A 15,682-nucleotide genomic window follows, 5' to 3' on the forward strand; every position below is an offset into this window, starting at 1 on the left:
AAGTCCTGGGAGGCATTCCAGGCCTGTCTGGCTTCCTCAGGATTCCCCTCTTCTGAAGCCTTAACAGTGTGTCCAGCTGTCTTGATATCAACAGAGTAACAGAATGCTTCATGAAATCATTAACCCCGTATCCTCTTTTTTTTTCTGTTCCTGTCAGCTTTGCTTTACCTAAAGGTTAATCTTAAATAGAAGGATGGGTCTCTGATTTTGTGTGATTAAAAATAAAAAGAAGCAGACCGCCATGGAGCATGCCTGTAATCCCAGTGGCTCAAGAGGCTGAGACGGGAGGATCTCTAGTTCAAAAGCAAGGTGCTAAGCAACTCAGTGAGACCCTGTCTCTAAATAAAATATAAAATAGGGCTGTGGATGTGGCTCAGTGGTCACGTGCCCCTGAGTTCAATCCCCAGTACCAAAAAAGAAAATGAAAAGAGCCAGCCCTCCCGTAAAACCTGGTGTGGGCCTTCTCTTCCTACTGAACTTTGCTTTTTTCCCTCCTCACAAACTAATCTTTAATGACATAAGTAATGCATATGTACATTCATTATTTTCATTCTTTTAAGCAGAGAAATACTGGAATATTATCGATCAAGCCAAAGACCCCTTTGGCCTTTTCTCCCCCATTTTAGACCTTTTCTTCTTTTTCCCCAGAGTAATTTTATTTATGACTTAGTTGTTGTTTCTTTCATATTTTTAAAAATACTTTTGGGTATGGGGATACAGCTCAGTTGTAAGGTAGATAAATTTGAGACATACATAACATTGAATAAAAACAGTATATTGAAGAACCACCCAGATAGTATGCCACTGAAGTGAGAAAACATTTGTATTTTCTATTAGCACATATGTGTTTAAAAGTATTTTTTTGTTGTTGTTATTGGGCTGGGGACTGAACCCAGGGCTTGTGGCATGTGAGGCAAGCACTGTTTTGCTTTGTTTGTCTTTGTGTTTTGGAGGGTATTGGTAATTGAACCCAGGAGGGCTTTACCACTGAGCTAGATTTCCATTTCTTTTTTAAATTTTTTGAGCCAGTGTCTCACTGAGTTGCCCAGGCTGGCCTTGAACTTGGTGATTATCCTGCCTGAGCCTCCTGAGTCCCTGGGATTACAGGCATGTGCCACCTCATCTGGCCATTTAGCAATTGTTTCTAGTGTTTTACCATCAGATCTATAGCAGGTATTTTTGTCCTTCTCCTAGGCATCTGATCATTATTAAATATTGGCTATTGGTTTTATTTTGGCCTTATATTTAATTTCATCATTATATTTAATTTCATCAAACACTTGTCTTGTGATTTTCCTCTCTTCTCCGTAGGGATGCCATTGAAAAGTTATTTCCTGATGCTATTAGGATGAGATTTGAAGACATTCGACAGAACAATGACATAGTCCAAAGTCTCGCAGCCTTTCAAAAATATGGGAATGATCAGATCCCTTTAACTCCCAACACGGGCCGAGTGAATCAGCAGAGAGGAGGGGGGTTCTTTTCCGGAGTGCTCACAGCTTTAACTGGAGTGGCAGTAAGTCTGTCTCTGTTCCTCTGTGCTCCCCACCCCCATTTCCACTGCAGTCAGTTCTGATTTCTCGTAAACCATTGATGACGTACGTGACCGTGTGTGACACACTGTGTACATTGAAACCTGCTGGGCCATGTGATTTCTTCAGGAATGTGGCTTACTCAAATAGGCCACATAATAGTGCCCAGTAAATGTTAGCTCTATGCTGTCCAGTCGTCCTCATGACCTCTGCAACAACTGAGGGCACAGGGCAAAAAGGTGGCAGAACTGGAGTTTGAGACCACGTCTGGCAGGCTGAAGCAGTTGTAAGAACACACCACTTCATTAGGTATTTTTAAGTTCCATGTTGCGAAGACCTAAATGTTTTTCCTATAGAAAAGGCACAAGTCAGTTTTGCTGGTGAGTCAAGGATGCATCTGCTTCTAAGCACCCTGCACTCAGTTCTCTTCTGACCCCTGTTCCCTCACTGCTCCACAGTGAGCAGAGACGTGAGTCCAAGGACAGTTTTGCCCTCCAGTTCTCCATGGTGGTGGCATTGTCCCTCCTCCCTGTTCACAGCTGGCATCATTCCTTCAGGCTCACCTGCCAGCCCTGTCCTAGGCTCCTACACTCAGAAACTGGCCTCACCTGTTCTAAGGTCCCTGTCCCTTTCCCTAGGTGGTCCTGCTTGTGTATCACTGGAGCAGCAGGGAATCTGAGCATGACCTCCTGGTCCATAAGGCTGTGGCCAAATGGACGGCGGAAGAAGTTGTCCTCTGGCTGGAGCAGCTGGGCCCATGGGCCTCTCTCTACAGAGACAGGTTTTTGTCTGAAAGAGTGAATGGAAGGTGAGGAGCATATTTTCTGACATGCCATGGATATTTTTGGCAAAAGCTTCTTTGAAGTCAGGTACAGTGGCATCTGCCTATAATCCCAGCAACTTGGGAGGCTGAGGCAGGAGGATCGCCAGTTCAAAGCCAGCCTCAGCAACAGCAAGACCCTGAACAATTCAGTGAGACCCTGTTTTTAAATAAAATAAAATAGGGCTGGGGATGTGGCTCAGTGGTTGAGTGACCCTGAGTTCAATGCCCAGTACCAAAAGAAAAAGAAAAGGCCTCATTGAGATAGAATATACATGTCATAAATTTCACCCCTCTTTTTTTTTGGGGGGGGTGGTGGTGCTGGGATTGAACCCAGGACCTTATGCGTGCAAGGCAACCACTCTATCCCCAGCTCAAATTTACTCATTTATAATGAATACAATACAGTTGGTAGTTTTTCCATGTATTCATAGATAGGTTTAACTATCACCACAGTATAGTTTTAGAACATTTTCCTGACCCCAAAAAGAAAGCTCCTATCCTTTAGTGACTCCTTATTTCTCCCTCTCTAATCCCCTGGAAAACATTGTTCAATGTTCTGTCTCCAAAAATGGATTTATCTTTTCTGAACTTTTCATGTAAATGAAGTCATAGAATATGTGGCCTTTTGTGTTTGGCTTTTCACTTAGCATGATGTTTTCAAGGATCACCCTGATGTAGCACATATTAGTGCTTTATTCCTTTTCATGACTAATAAATGCTTTATTGTGTGGATAGACCAAATTTTCTTCATCTGTTCTTCAGTCAATGCACATTTGGGTTGACTCTGTTTTGGGCTATCATGAATACTGCTGCCATGATGATTCATGTGCAAGTTTTTGTGGGGACATATATTTTCCATACCCCAAGTGGAATGTCTGGGTCATAGACTAACTCTGTTTTTAACTATTTTTCACAGAGGCTATATTATTTTATGTCAGTGACATTTTAATTTTTTTGTTGCTTCCTGATTATAAAAGTAGCATACATTTAAAAAAAATAATATAGGGTTATATGATTTTTTAAATTATTTTTTCAGGTGTCAATGGACCTTTATTTTTATTTATTTGTATGGGATGCTGAGAATTGAACCCAGTGCCTCACACATGCTAGGCAAGCACTCTACCACTGATCCATAACCCCAGCCTGGATTATATGATATTGAAAATAAAATATCCTTTAATCCTGTTCTTCAGAGAAAACTACTGTTATTATATTGCTAGATATCTGACCAAAATATTTTTGGAGGGTGAGGGGTGATAGGGATTGAACCCAGAGCCTTGCACATGCTAAGCATTGTACTCTGCCACAAGCTCCACCCCACCCTCAGATTTTTTTCAGTGTTTATATAGATATAAACACTGAAAAAAATCTGATTATAAAACTAGCATACTTTTTAAAAAATAAAATAAAGGTATTGTGTCCATTATATATATAATTTTTTACATAAACTAAAAATACAATTGTACTAAATAGACCTATGTTTATGTTTGTGCATTCATTTATTTACATACATGTCTCTGTATGGGGTTATGTAAATACCAGGTGTTGATGGTACTAGCCACTGTCAGGAGTGGCGTCTGCCAGGCTGCCAGGTTGCCCTGTTGCTCCACCTCCCACCTTAGTCATTCCCCATCACTGAGTTTTTAACACTTGACTCTCTTTGGAGTCATTTTAATTTGATTTTTAAGAATTCATTTCCCAGGATGGGGTTGTGACTCAGTGGTAGAATGCTTGCTTTGCATGCATGGAGTACTGGCTTCGATCCTCAGCACCATAAATATAAAGTAAAGATATTATGTCCATTTACAACTAAAAATGAAAACATTAAAAAGAAAGAAAAGAAAAGAAAGAATTTGTTTCCTAGGCTGGGGTTGTGGCTCAGTGGTGAACCACTTGCCTCACATATGTGAGGAACTGGGTTCGATTCTCAGCACCATGTATAAATAAATTAAAAAATAAAATAAAGATATTGTGTCCATCTACAACTAAAAAAAAAAAAAGAATTAGTTTCCCTTGGGGCTGGGGTTGTGGCTCAGTGGTAGAGCGTGCACATGCAAAGCCTTGGGTTCAATCCTCAGCACCACATAAAAATAAATAAATAAAATAAAGATATTTAAAAAAAAAAAAAGAATTCTTTTCCCACTGGGCATGATGGCACACACCTGTAATCCCAGTGGCTGGGGAGGCTGAGGCAGGAGGATCACAGATTCAAAGCCAGCCTCCGCAACTTGGTGAAGCCCTAAGCAATTTAGCAAGACTCTGTCTCTTATAAAAAGGGGCTTGGGAGGTGGCTCAGTGGCTAAGTGCCCCTGGGTTCATACCTAGCACCAAAAAAAAAAAAAAAAAAGAAAGAAATCCCCCAAAATTGTATCAGTAATGATTTATGAAATTTTTAAATATATTTTTATATAGTAACTGGCAAATAGTAGTCATTCAGTTATTTGCTGTTATTAACGCTACTACATCTATGTAAGCTTAAAGTGTTGTCATTGATAAACTGGGACTCAGTGTGGAAAATTTGCTTCCAGTATGTGATCTCAAGAGAAATCTACCTCACCCCTCCACAGATTGCTTTTAACTTTGACAGAGGAAGAATTTTCAAGGGCACCATATACTATAGAAAACAGCAGCCACAGAAGAGCCATCCTCATGGAGCTGGAGCGTGTCAAGGCACTAGGTGTGAAGCCCCCCCAGAATCTCTGGGAATATAAGGTAAACTATTTATTCTTTTAATAGAAAAAGTATAGAGTACAACATAGCAATCATGTATATACCCAATGCTTAACTTAAGAAAGAAAATGGCAAAGGCACAGTTGAAGTCCCTAACACCCCACCCTCTCTAGAAGCAACTGTGCTCTTGCAGTGGGTGCCATGGATCCTTCCAGAGCTTGTTTTCTTTCTGTCTACTATGGTGGTGTCCACAAGCAGCAGGAGCATTGTTTTACATGCTTGAACCTTAATGCAAGAGGTATGAATTTTGAGCAGACCCTTCTGCAAGTAGCTTCCGTCTCTGTGACTCTAGTTCCCGCTCTTTTTCTCTTTTGTTCAGTCTTCCATTGGACACGTGTGGTGATTTGTGCGTGGACACTGCAAGAATTTCTGTTTTTGCTATTAGAAGCAGTTCTGCTCTGACACTCCTAGGAAGTTCTTAGGCTTATGTACAGGAGTTTATGATATATGTTGAGGAGCAGAATTATTAGGTCACAAGTAATGCCCATCTTCAGCCTTACTAGACATTGAGAAATAGATCTTCAACATAACTGTACCAACTGGTTCTTCACAGACAGGATTTAGTGACTACTGTACTGTAAAGGGAGTATAGTACAGTATATCTGGAATTTACCAGCTCATACCCTAAAAAAGACATCTTGGAGAAAAATATCTAATAGCCAATGAACTTAGAGGGGAAATGCTCACTCAAAGTTGAACAGAGTACAAACTAGTCAGAAGACTTGGGCTTTTTTTCCCTTATGCCATTATCAAGGTTGAGAACATTTCATACGAAGAAAGAGGCACTCTGAGTTCTGTTGATCATGAACAGTTGCAATTCTCTGGGGGGATTTTATCATTAACATTACAATTTAAACTGCACCTGGTCTTGATCTGTCATTTCATTTCTCTGAATTTGGAATGTAGCAAGACTCTGGGGCCACTTGCTGAGGCTTATAGGCTCCCCAAGGACACACTGACTGCAGGAACACAAGCAAGTACCCGCACAACTCTTTGTGCCTCTTTCTTCCTCAGTAAAATGACCTCAGCAATTGTTCATTGCAGCATCATTGGTTGGCAGCACTTAGAAAATAGCCCAAGTCCCTATCATTAGGGATAGGTTAAATAAATGAGTCACAGATATTCAAGCTCCCATTCATAAAGGAGGAGGTGACTGTGCTAATGAGGGAGGAGAACTGGGGTGTGGCTTGGGAGTAGAGTCTAGCATGCATGAGGCCCTAGGTTCTACCCACAATGCAAAAATGAAGAAGGAAGAGGATGTTCAACTTGTATTGCTAACTAAAAGAAAAGCACATTAGAAAATATCTGCATGTGTATCTACACATACGTTTGCATATAATAGAAAAATCTAGAAAGATATCCAAACTTTGTTTTTCTGTTTTTGATGCTAAGAATGGAACATAAGGCTTCATGCATGCCAAGCAAGCCATCTCCCACTGAGCTACATTCCCAGCCCCCAACTATTGAAAGTGGCTTTGTCTGGAGAATAAAATCAGATGGGAGGGGAAATTCTGTCAGCTAATCAGCTCTGCATCATTTGAGGGAAAAAAAAAAAAAAAATACTTTTACTGTGTGCATTTATTGCCTTTTTAAAAAACTTATTTCAAACTTTTTAAAGAACAGGTATGGAGTTCCTGAAGTAGAAAGTTTGTTTTGTATTGTTTATTTTTAATTTAAAAAACCCTACTTCTTTTTTATCATAAACTATTAATTCAGCTAATATAGTTAAACCATAGACTTTATGTAGCCAATATTGGTCCTAGCATGGCTTTTAATACTGACATGACATTTCTGACCCTCTAAATATGAACACACAGTGACCATCTAATTAAAATATGTACACCTGCTCTTAATATTAACCAGAACAAATGGGAAATTTATTTTGGCACAGGCATCTGCCACTGTATCTGGCAAGTGAAAGACTAGAAAAAAAGATACAATATGTCCGTCACTCCCAGAAGTTTCCTCCTGACCCTTTGAAAATCTTCCCTCCCACTACTCTCCATTCTAATAGGTGTACAGTTGTCTCTACTGTCATTTTAATACGCATTAAACCAATGACATTAACCATCTTTCACCTCTTACTTGCCATACTTATATCTTCTTTGGTGAAGTGTCGCATTTTTTAAAAAACACTTATTTTTTAATTGTAGTTGGACACAATACCTTTATTTTATTTATTTTTATGTGGTGCTGAGGATCGAACCCAGGGCCTTGCACATGCTAGGCAAGCACTCTACCACTGAGCCACAACTCCCACCCTTAAGTCTCCATTTTATTTGATGCTACTAAGAGTCAAATAAGTTGAATCATTTCTAAAGTTTTTTAATCAGGAAAAAATAAATGTTTATTCACTATAATAAAATTTTGAAAGATTTACAGAAGTGAAGAAATTGCCCATAATCAAACACAATTAGCACTGCAGTTTGTTCTCTTTTCTCCTAGTCTGACTAGTTTAAAAAGCCCTTTTGTTTGTTGATTCATGCAACAAACATGTATTGACTGTGTGTTGAAAGCCAGGTGCTCCTCAGCAAGGGACTACAGACCTTAGTAAGACCCTGCTGTCCTGGTGCTAACACCAGCAAGATCATTTTGCTACATATCCATGAGTCTTTTTTCACCTAACTTTGTTAGCATTATCTAAAGCATCTCATACTCTTTTTATTTTTTATTGCTGAATTGCTGAGGCTGGCCTTGCACTTGGATACTCCTGCCAATCCCAAATCCCTAGGATTACAGGCATGTGCCACCATGAATGGCTCATACTCACATTTTAATGAACATTTGAATTCCATGCATAATATCTCATGTGCTTTGCTTAGGGCTCAGATATCCGTGGTTTTCACTGTTAACACACAGTGCAACATGAAATGTGAAGCCTTCTCTAGTTAAAAGATTATTTTCATTAAGTGGTGCCCACTTACAGATTGGTTAACTTAAACATTTAAGACTGATATATTTTGCCAAACTGCTTTCCCAAAAGGTGTTCTAAGCTTCTCAACAGCCCCCAATAGAGATTGGATTTTTCTACCGAGTAGCCCAACAGATGGATTACTTGGCCTCTTCCTGCCATTCATTCACCCATTGCACACCCTTTCTGCACACCATGCAGAAAGGCTGATGGCAAAGGACACAAGACCACTGAAGGAGCACAGGTGGGGAGCTGGCCACTGTGGTTGTAATGGCCCTGTGCCTGCCTTGTCCTCTGCAGGCCGTGAACCCAGGCAGGTCCCTGTTCCTGCTGTATGCCCTCAAGAGCTCCCCGAGACTTGGTCTGCTGTACCTGTACCTGTTTGACTACACAGATACCTTCCTGCCCTTCATCCACACCATCTGCCCTCTGCAGGAAGACAGCTCCGGGGAGGACATCGTCACCAAGCTTCTGGTAGGTCTGCAGAGTGCCTGGAGTGGAATCGGAGCTGTGGCTGTAGGCTGTCAAGGAAGAGCCGATAACTAGCCTTCAGAGAATTTTGCAGGGAGAGCCCCTGCCAAAGAAAGTAAAGTAAGACTTTCCCCACACCCAGAAACCCATTTAGTTTTTTCCATTGCATAGCCAGAGGGGTAACCCTCTGGACTTAAAATATTCCTTTAAAAAAAAAAAGCAATTTCTTGTCTCCTGACAGGACCCCAAAAGGATGGTTACCCGTCCTTGCACAAGACAGGATTCATATGTGCCTTACTGTTCTGATGGCCTCAGAACAGTAAGCCATCACCCAGTGGGCTGGTGGGAGTCCTCACATCAGCTGACCTTAGTCACATCGGCTGGCCTCAGGGCTCTCCTGAGGATGGCTACCCACAGTAGGCAACCATTTCTTCTGTTTTGCCCATAGGACTTTTCAGAGTTGTTGGAGAACTCCTTCCACTAGGGTGATTTCTCCCTGTTTAGTTGGTCATTTGAGAGTAGTCCTTTGCTTTGCTTCCCATAGGGCTAATCCTTCTGATCTGTTTGTATTAAAAAGTGTCATGGGTATAGGAATTGTTATGTATAATCCATACCTGTCCAATATTGAAACAATTTCAAAATCTCCAAAGAACCTTTTTAAACACTACCTTCACCCAAGTGACTTCAGCCTTGAAGGCAATTTTTAGGTTTTGTTTTTAAAAGGTTTTTTTACAGTGCTAGGGATTTAGCCCAGGGTCTTGCGCATGCTACACAGTCACTCTACCACTGAGCTACCCCCCAGTCCTTAAATGTAGTTTAAAACCTGAGTAATGAATTTACACAGTATTTCCTCTATACTCAGTTTCCAGCTGTTATCTCTCAACTTGGAGCACAGAAATTGTAAAATGTTTCCCTTTTAACAATTTGTATCAATCCATACTTGGTCAGCAAGCTATTTTTTTATTAATATTTTTAGTTGTAGATAGACACAATACCTTTATTTATTTTTATGTGGTGCTGAGAATTGAACCCAGTGCATCACATGTTGTAGGCCAGTGCTCTATCACTGAGCTACAACCCAGCCCAACAAGCTATCTTTTTTATTTGCAAATGTTTATAATTGAAAACTTAGCCAGGTGCAGTGGCACACGCCTGTAATTCCAGCAACTTAACCAAACCCTCTCTCAAAATAAAAAGGGCTGGGATACAGCTCTATGATAAGGCGTTCCCAAGTTTAATCCCCAGTATTGCAAAACACACACACAAATCCAAAAAATTACTTTCTTAATGTATGTGGATGTCTGTTTTTAATTTCCCTGCTCTGTTATCATTCTACCACAGCTAAGATGTCAAATTTAGGAAGTGTTTTGAGTTGTCCACACAGTGACAAAAGAGTAAAACGCTGGTTAATTTAAAGTCATTTCAACTCTATTGCTCATAACACATGCCTGTCTAGATATAACTTCTGAGCTTTCACGTTATGTAACAAGCACCCCAGATCAACCTTTTTGGTAACAATTAACTTCTTTAAGGTTCATTATTATAAGAGAATTTGATGGCTGAAATTATTATTTTAGATTGTTAGGTTCTTATGTATGTGTGTGTTTTAACAAACGTGACGCTCCTTGATTAATCTCGTGTCAAAATCAGTCCACATGATTTTTGTGACTGGGTGTGTTCTTTTTTGAGGATCTGAGAGAGCCCACTTGGAAACAGTGGAGGGAATTCCTCGTCAAATACTCCTTCCTCCCATACCAGCTGATTGCTGAATTTGCCTGGGACTGGCTGGAGGTCCACTACTGGACATCACGGTTTCTCATTGTTAACGCTATGCTACTCTCGGTTTTGGAGTTATTTTCTTTTTGGAGGATCTGGTCAAGAAGTGAGCTGAAGTAAGTGTGTTTCTATGTAGAAGAGGGATGAAGCAACAGGGCTGGGAAAGAAACAACAAGTAGGAGAAAGGTCTTCAAAGCATTTCACATAGTTGAAAAGGGAAAAAAAATTCCTTCTTCTACCAAGACTCTTCAGACTCTGGTTTGAGAAATACTGCATGTGCAGTGAATAGGAAAATCACCTGTTTAGGAGGTGGGGGTTCTTTGTGTTCATTGTTATTAAAGTGTTTTCCTATATATCTTATTCCCACATAATAACAAATCATGTTGTTATTTAACTTTCTGTGGCTATGACAAAATACCTAAGGGAGAAAAACAACTTAAAGGAAGAAAGATTTATTTTGGATCATGGTTTCAGGCCATAGTCAGCTGGCTTCATTGCTCTCAGGCCCATGGTGAGGCAGAAACAACATGGTAGAAGGGTGTGGCTGAGAAAAGCTGCTCACATATGGTAGCCAGGAAGCAGAGTGAGAGAGGCAAGGACAAGAGGGACCCAGGCCAAGATGTAGCCCCCAAGGGCATGCTACCAAGGACTCACCCTTCAACCATGTCCCATCTCCTATAATTTCTGCCACCTCCAATAGCTCTGAATCCATCAATGGATTAATCTGTTGATGAGCTCATGATTCAATCACTTCCCAAAAGCCTCACCTCTGAATATTGCTGCACTGAAACCAAGCCTTCAACCTGTGAGTCTCTAATTCTATTCCAGATCCAAACAATTCCCATGGGGTGTGTGTATATGTGAAGGATTTTACTAATTAAGGAATAAGCAAGTGAGAAGAAGAGGGTCCTTTGTGGAAAACAGTAGTATGTTAGAACATAGACCTGTTAGGGAATTCTGTAGGCATGCATCTGACCATGCTCTGCCACCAACTGGGACAAGAATAGCTTCTAGATTGATTCAGGAAATGAGAGCATTAGACGAGACAGTCTCTGGTTGCAAGTGACAGAAACTAGTCCAAATTGGCTTTCCTAAAAAGGAAGTGCCCATTCAGGACAGCAGGTGGGATTGGCCCCAGAGACCCAGGTGCTGTCCTCAGGCTGACTGTCTCCCTCTCCTGGTGCTATTCTTTCCCGTAATTTAGCTTGTCATTGGCTCTTCTCACATGAGAGCCTTCTGCTGCTCCAGACTTTGGTTGGACCACCTTACCAGCCTCCCCCTGGTGGGATGGAAGCCCTTCTTTCCCTGTGACACTTGTAACAAGTCTCAGAGCCCATGTGCCTTTGCTCTGGTTGGCCCAGCCTGGATCCCATGTGCAGGACTTTCCTTGTTCAGGCTCAGGCATGTGTTTACCCCACAGCTAGTAGCTGGTTCCACTCTGACGCATCATTCCACATGGAAAGAATAGAGGAAGGAGGGCTGAGGTGTGGCAGAGTGTGTGGCATGCTTCAGGCAATCTCCAGTACCCCCTGCCCACCCAGAATAGGAAGACTAGGGGAGGGAGATATCCCCAAAGCAAAACTCAGAAGATTTTCCCAGAAGGGGACAAATACTGAGTAGACAGAAGTAATATATCTGCTACTTCCTTTCATCCCGACATCCATGACTTGCAGGATTCTCAACATCATCAGTCAGAAGCAGCCAAATAAATGGCTCTGGGAATCTGCCAGGAATCCCTCGTGAATTTTTATTCAGCAAACTCATTTATTCATGCAGAGAGTATGCATATTCATGACCCTGCTATACCCCTGGCTCTCTGTGGGACCCTGCATATCTTTTGGTAAAAATACAACAGTCTATACTAAGAACCTACAGCCTCGCAAAGAAAGTATGTATGTTAAGAAACTCATAGAAGGGCTGGGGTTGGGCTCAGTGGTACAGCACTTGCCTCAAATGTGTGAGGCGCTGGGTTCGATCCTCAGCACCACACAAAAATAAATTAAATAAATAAAGGTATTGTGTCCATCTACAACTAAAAAAAATCTAAAAATAAATAAATAAAAAGAAAGAAAGAAACACATAGAAGTGGGATGGCGATGGAACAGCTCAGGTTCCAGGTGTGTGGTGCGAGGACCAGGCAGCAGTGCCCTGAGGAAGCACCCATAGTCTGTTCCTGGGAGCCAAAAAGGAGTTGGTTGTGCAAAGGTGTGTCTCAGGCCCTGGGGACAGAAGACAAGGTCTCTGTGGGCCAGGGACGTGGAGAGCGCAACCCAGATCTGAGCCCTTGAGCACCTGAACTGCCCTGAACCATTTCTCTTCTCTTTTCAGGACACTTCCTCAGAGGATGTGGAGCCATTTTTGGAAAGTGTCAACACAGGGGCTTTTTGTGGCCATGTTCTGGCCCCTCATCCCCCAGTTTGTGTGCAACTGTTTGTTTTACTGGGCCCTGTATTTCAACCCAATCATTAACATTGATCTCGTGGTCAAGGAAGTTCGAAGACTGGAAACGCAAGTGTTGTGACTGGCACTGTCCGGGCTCTGAGCGGGTCCTCCAGTCTCCCCAGTGCCTGAGCTGATGCTTTGGAGGGTGAGGGAAGAGGAGACTTCCTGTTTCTACCCATGGTAAACAAGGTGCTGCTTTGTATGACAAAGGCTTCAACCAGGTCCTCTCTTCTCTGCCTGTGGCACACCATGGCAGCAAGCTAACACCCCAGTACATGGAGGACTGTCTGTGGCCCACACAGCCATCGCCTCACAGGGTCCTCAGAGGACACAGTGTGGGTGACGTCAGAAGGCCACCACATCGGCATCTCCCTCCCTGCCTCAGTTAATGACAGGTTCCTAGAGCCAAGACCAGGCTTGTTTGGGCCAGGCCTGTCCTGTATGTCAAGTTTAGGAAGACAGAGATAGGGTTTTTGTCATAGGCATAAAAAGTTACACATTAAAAAAAAAGGCGGGGGGGGGGGGGGGGACCCAGAATCCAATCAACAATTCTGTCTGGTTGGGTAGTTGCTGGGTTTCAGAGGAAACCTCTAAAATGATTCAGTTTGAGATTAGAATGATGGTCGGCTTTTCCTCACTGTTTTTTTGTCATTGTTATTGTTGGTTTGTTTGTTTTCTGTTTGGGGTGGGGCTCCCTTTCTCTGAGCTGGGGCTTGAGTGGCTGTCAGGCAGCACCCAGAGCTCCCCTCAGGCTAAGCTGCATCAGGCTGCTTAAAGGCATTGCTTTGGGGTTTTGTTTTGTTTTGTTTTTCAGAATTTAATCTGTAATATCCAGGGTAGACTCTGCATTCATGCATTGAAGGAAACATTTTATAAATTGACCTCACACTGTATAATGTGTAATCTTTATTGACCTCTTGTGGTATGTGAGCAGCTGGCATAATTATACCAAGTGCTGTAATTGTGCACACAGAGTGGGAGGAAGGGCTGCCTTTGTTTTCCTCAGTGTGAAAACTGCAGGTATGAAGTGTGAGCTATGGACTGCCTGGAGAGGAAAACCTGCATCCACAGTGTGGGGGAGCTCCATGAACCATTCATTAACCCCTTCCACACTTAAGTGAAGATTTCACTCAAACTTTTCATCTTAAAGTTTGGAGAAATTACTTGAAATAAAAATAAAGATTTTTATACAGATAAATGCTCTGTATGGGGGAAAAAAACCTGGTTGTTTAGGAAACACAAATTCACATTGCCCAATATAATCTGCTGGTCCTACTAAAGTCTCAGGCTTCATGCAGACCCACATTGAGCCAAGGTGTCTTCTGTGGAAAGAGGGAGAATGTTCTTCCTTGTTTGCTCATCAGGCGCCAGGACTGCCTAACTTTACCTTTTCACACTCTGAATGCCAGAGACACTAGGGGACCCACAGTGTGTACATCCCTGGCCCTATGGGGTTACTGGTATTCTTTCTCAGTGAAAAAGTGGGAGCTGTTTGGCATGGGTACAGCTGGCCCCAGTTTAGACCACAGGTTGCCAGAATCCCAGACCTGTACCCCCAACCCCCACCTCTTGGCCTCCCACACTGCCCAAACCCCCTTCTAAGATGAGTTAATACCAGATCTCTGGGAGGGAGGACAAAGAAGATTTGGCCAAACAAACAGGTAGACTGGGCACTTGCTTCTTAGTGCCAGCAGAGATAGACATGCTAAGATCAGGGCTCCTCTCACATCTCCTCCCTGCTGTCAATCAAGGTGGCTTAGGAGGATCATAATGGGTGTCCATGTGAAATATTTAGACCTTGTGATTGGATTTCTCCAAATCCAGCCAAAGAAAAATTAAGAAGTGTTGGGAGGAATATTTATTCTTTGGCATCCCATCACAAGGATTGATTGAAACAGGAAATACTCCAAAATCCAAAAGTTGGCAATCTATACAGTGGCATCTGTTCAGGTATAATGGTGCACAGTTGTAATCCTGGCTACCCAAGAGGCTGAGGCAGGAGGATTGGAAGTTCCAGACCAGCCTGAGTAACATCCCAAAATCCTCTCTCAAAATGAAAAATAAAGGGACTGGGGATGTGGCCCAAGCGGTAGCGCGCTCGCCTGGCATGCGTGAAGCCCAGGTTCGATCCTCAGCACCACATACAAACTAAGATGTTGTGTCTGCCGAGAACTAAAAAACATAATTTCTCACACTCTCTCTCACTCTCTCTTTAAAAAAAAAATGAAAAATAAAATGGACTGGGGTGTGGCTCACTGGTAGAGCCCTTGCCTAGCATGCTGGAGGTCCTGGGTTCAATCCCCAGTATTGGGGGGAAATTTTTGTCTAATACAAGAGGAGGTTTCCAAAAGGCTTTTTGTTTTAATGACATGGCACAAACCTTATGAAAAAATCATAGTGTGTCAACTACTTTTTTAAAAACTATAGAAAAGACCAGTGAACAGCACACTAAAATACTGAAAGTGTATTCCCCATGTGGGGATTGGAGTGATTTGGGTTTTTTATTTTTTGTTTTTTTTTTTTCTGTTGTTCTGTATTTTCTTTTCTTTTACTTTCCCTGCCCCAAATAAATGAGCATGTACTACCTTGGAAATCAGTAAACAACTTTTTTAAATGTATGTATGTGTGTGTGTGATGCTGGGGACCAAACCTAGGGCCTTATGCTTGTTAGGCAAACATTCTACTATAACTGAACTAAATCCCCAGCCCAGGAAATAATGTTTATTTTATTTTAGAGATGGGGTCCCACTATGTTTCCCAGGCTGGCCTCAAACTCCTGGGGTTTGTCCTCCCCAGGAAACTGTTAAAGGTGGAGTGGGATGGGGAATACTCTGTTAAGCAAACAGCTATGAGACTTGAACTTCACAAGGGGGAGTGTCCCCTGTGTGTCTTGTTTATTGCCGACACAAAGCCTACAACATGGCCAAGTGCCTAGCAGGTATCGGCGCTCATTTGACCACCAGCCATCAGCAGCAAGTGAGAAGACAAAACCCACCT

At 42.2% G+C, this 15,682-nt stretch overlaps 1 protein-coding gene across 2 annotated transcripts in view; it reads left to right on the plus strand.

The window, feature by feature from the left end:
* Nucleotides 1–15,303, plus strand: part of Bfar (bifunctional apoptosis regulator) — a 29,101-nt gene extending 13,798 nt beyond the window's left edge. The window contains exons 3-8 of one of the 2 annotated variants that reach the window (XM_027940614.2): nucleotides 1,312–1,516; nucleotides 2,171–2,340; nucleotides 4,923–5,067; nucleotides 8,297–8,470; nucleotides 10,157–10,359; nucleotides 12,572–15,303. In XM_027940614.2, the coding sequence (XP_027796415.1) occupies nucleotides 1,312–1,516; nucleotides 2,171–2,340; nucleotides 4,923–5,067; nucleotides 8,297–8,470; nucleotides 10,157–10,359; nucleotides 12,572–12,764 (1,090 nt within the window). In that variant the 3' untranslated portion in view covers nucleotides 12,765–15,303. The remainder of the gene's footprint in view (nucleotides 1–1,311; nucleotides 1,517–2,170; nucleotides 2,341–4,922; nucleotides 5,068–8,296; nucleotides 8,471–10,156; nucleotides 10,360–12,571) is intronic. The other variant, XM_071605710.1, reaches the window with a different exon arrangement.
* Nucleotides 15,304–15,682: the final 379 nt, after the last annotated feature.

This window comes from Marmota flaviventris, chromosome 19 (genome assembly GCF_047511675.1).
Source record: "Marmota flaviventris isolate mMarFla1 chromosome 19, mMarFla1.hap1, whole genome shotgun sequence".
In the NCBI taxonomy this organism is placed as follows: Eukaryota; Metazoa; Chordata; class Mammalia; order Rodentia; family Sciuridae; genus Marmota; species Marmota flaviventris.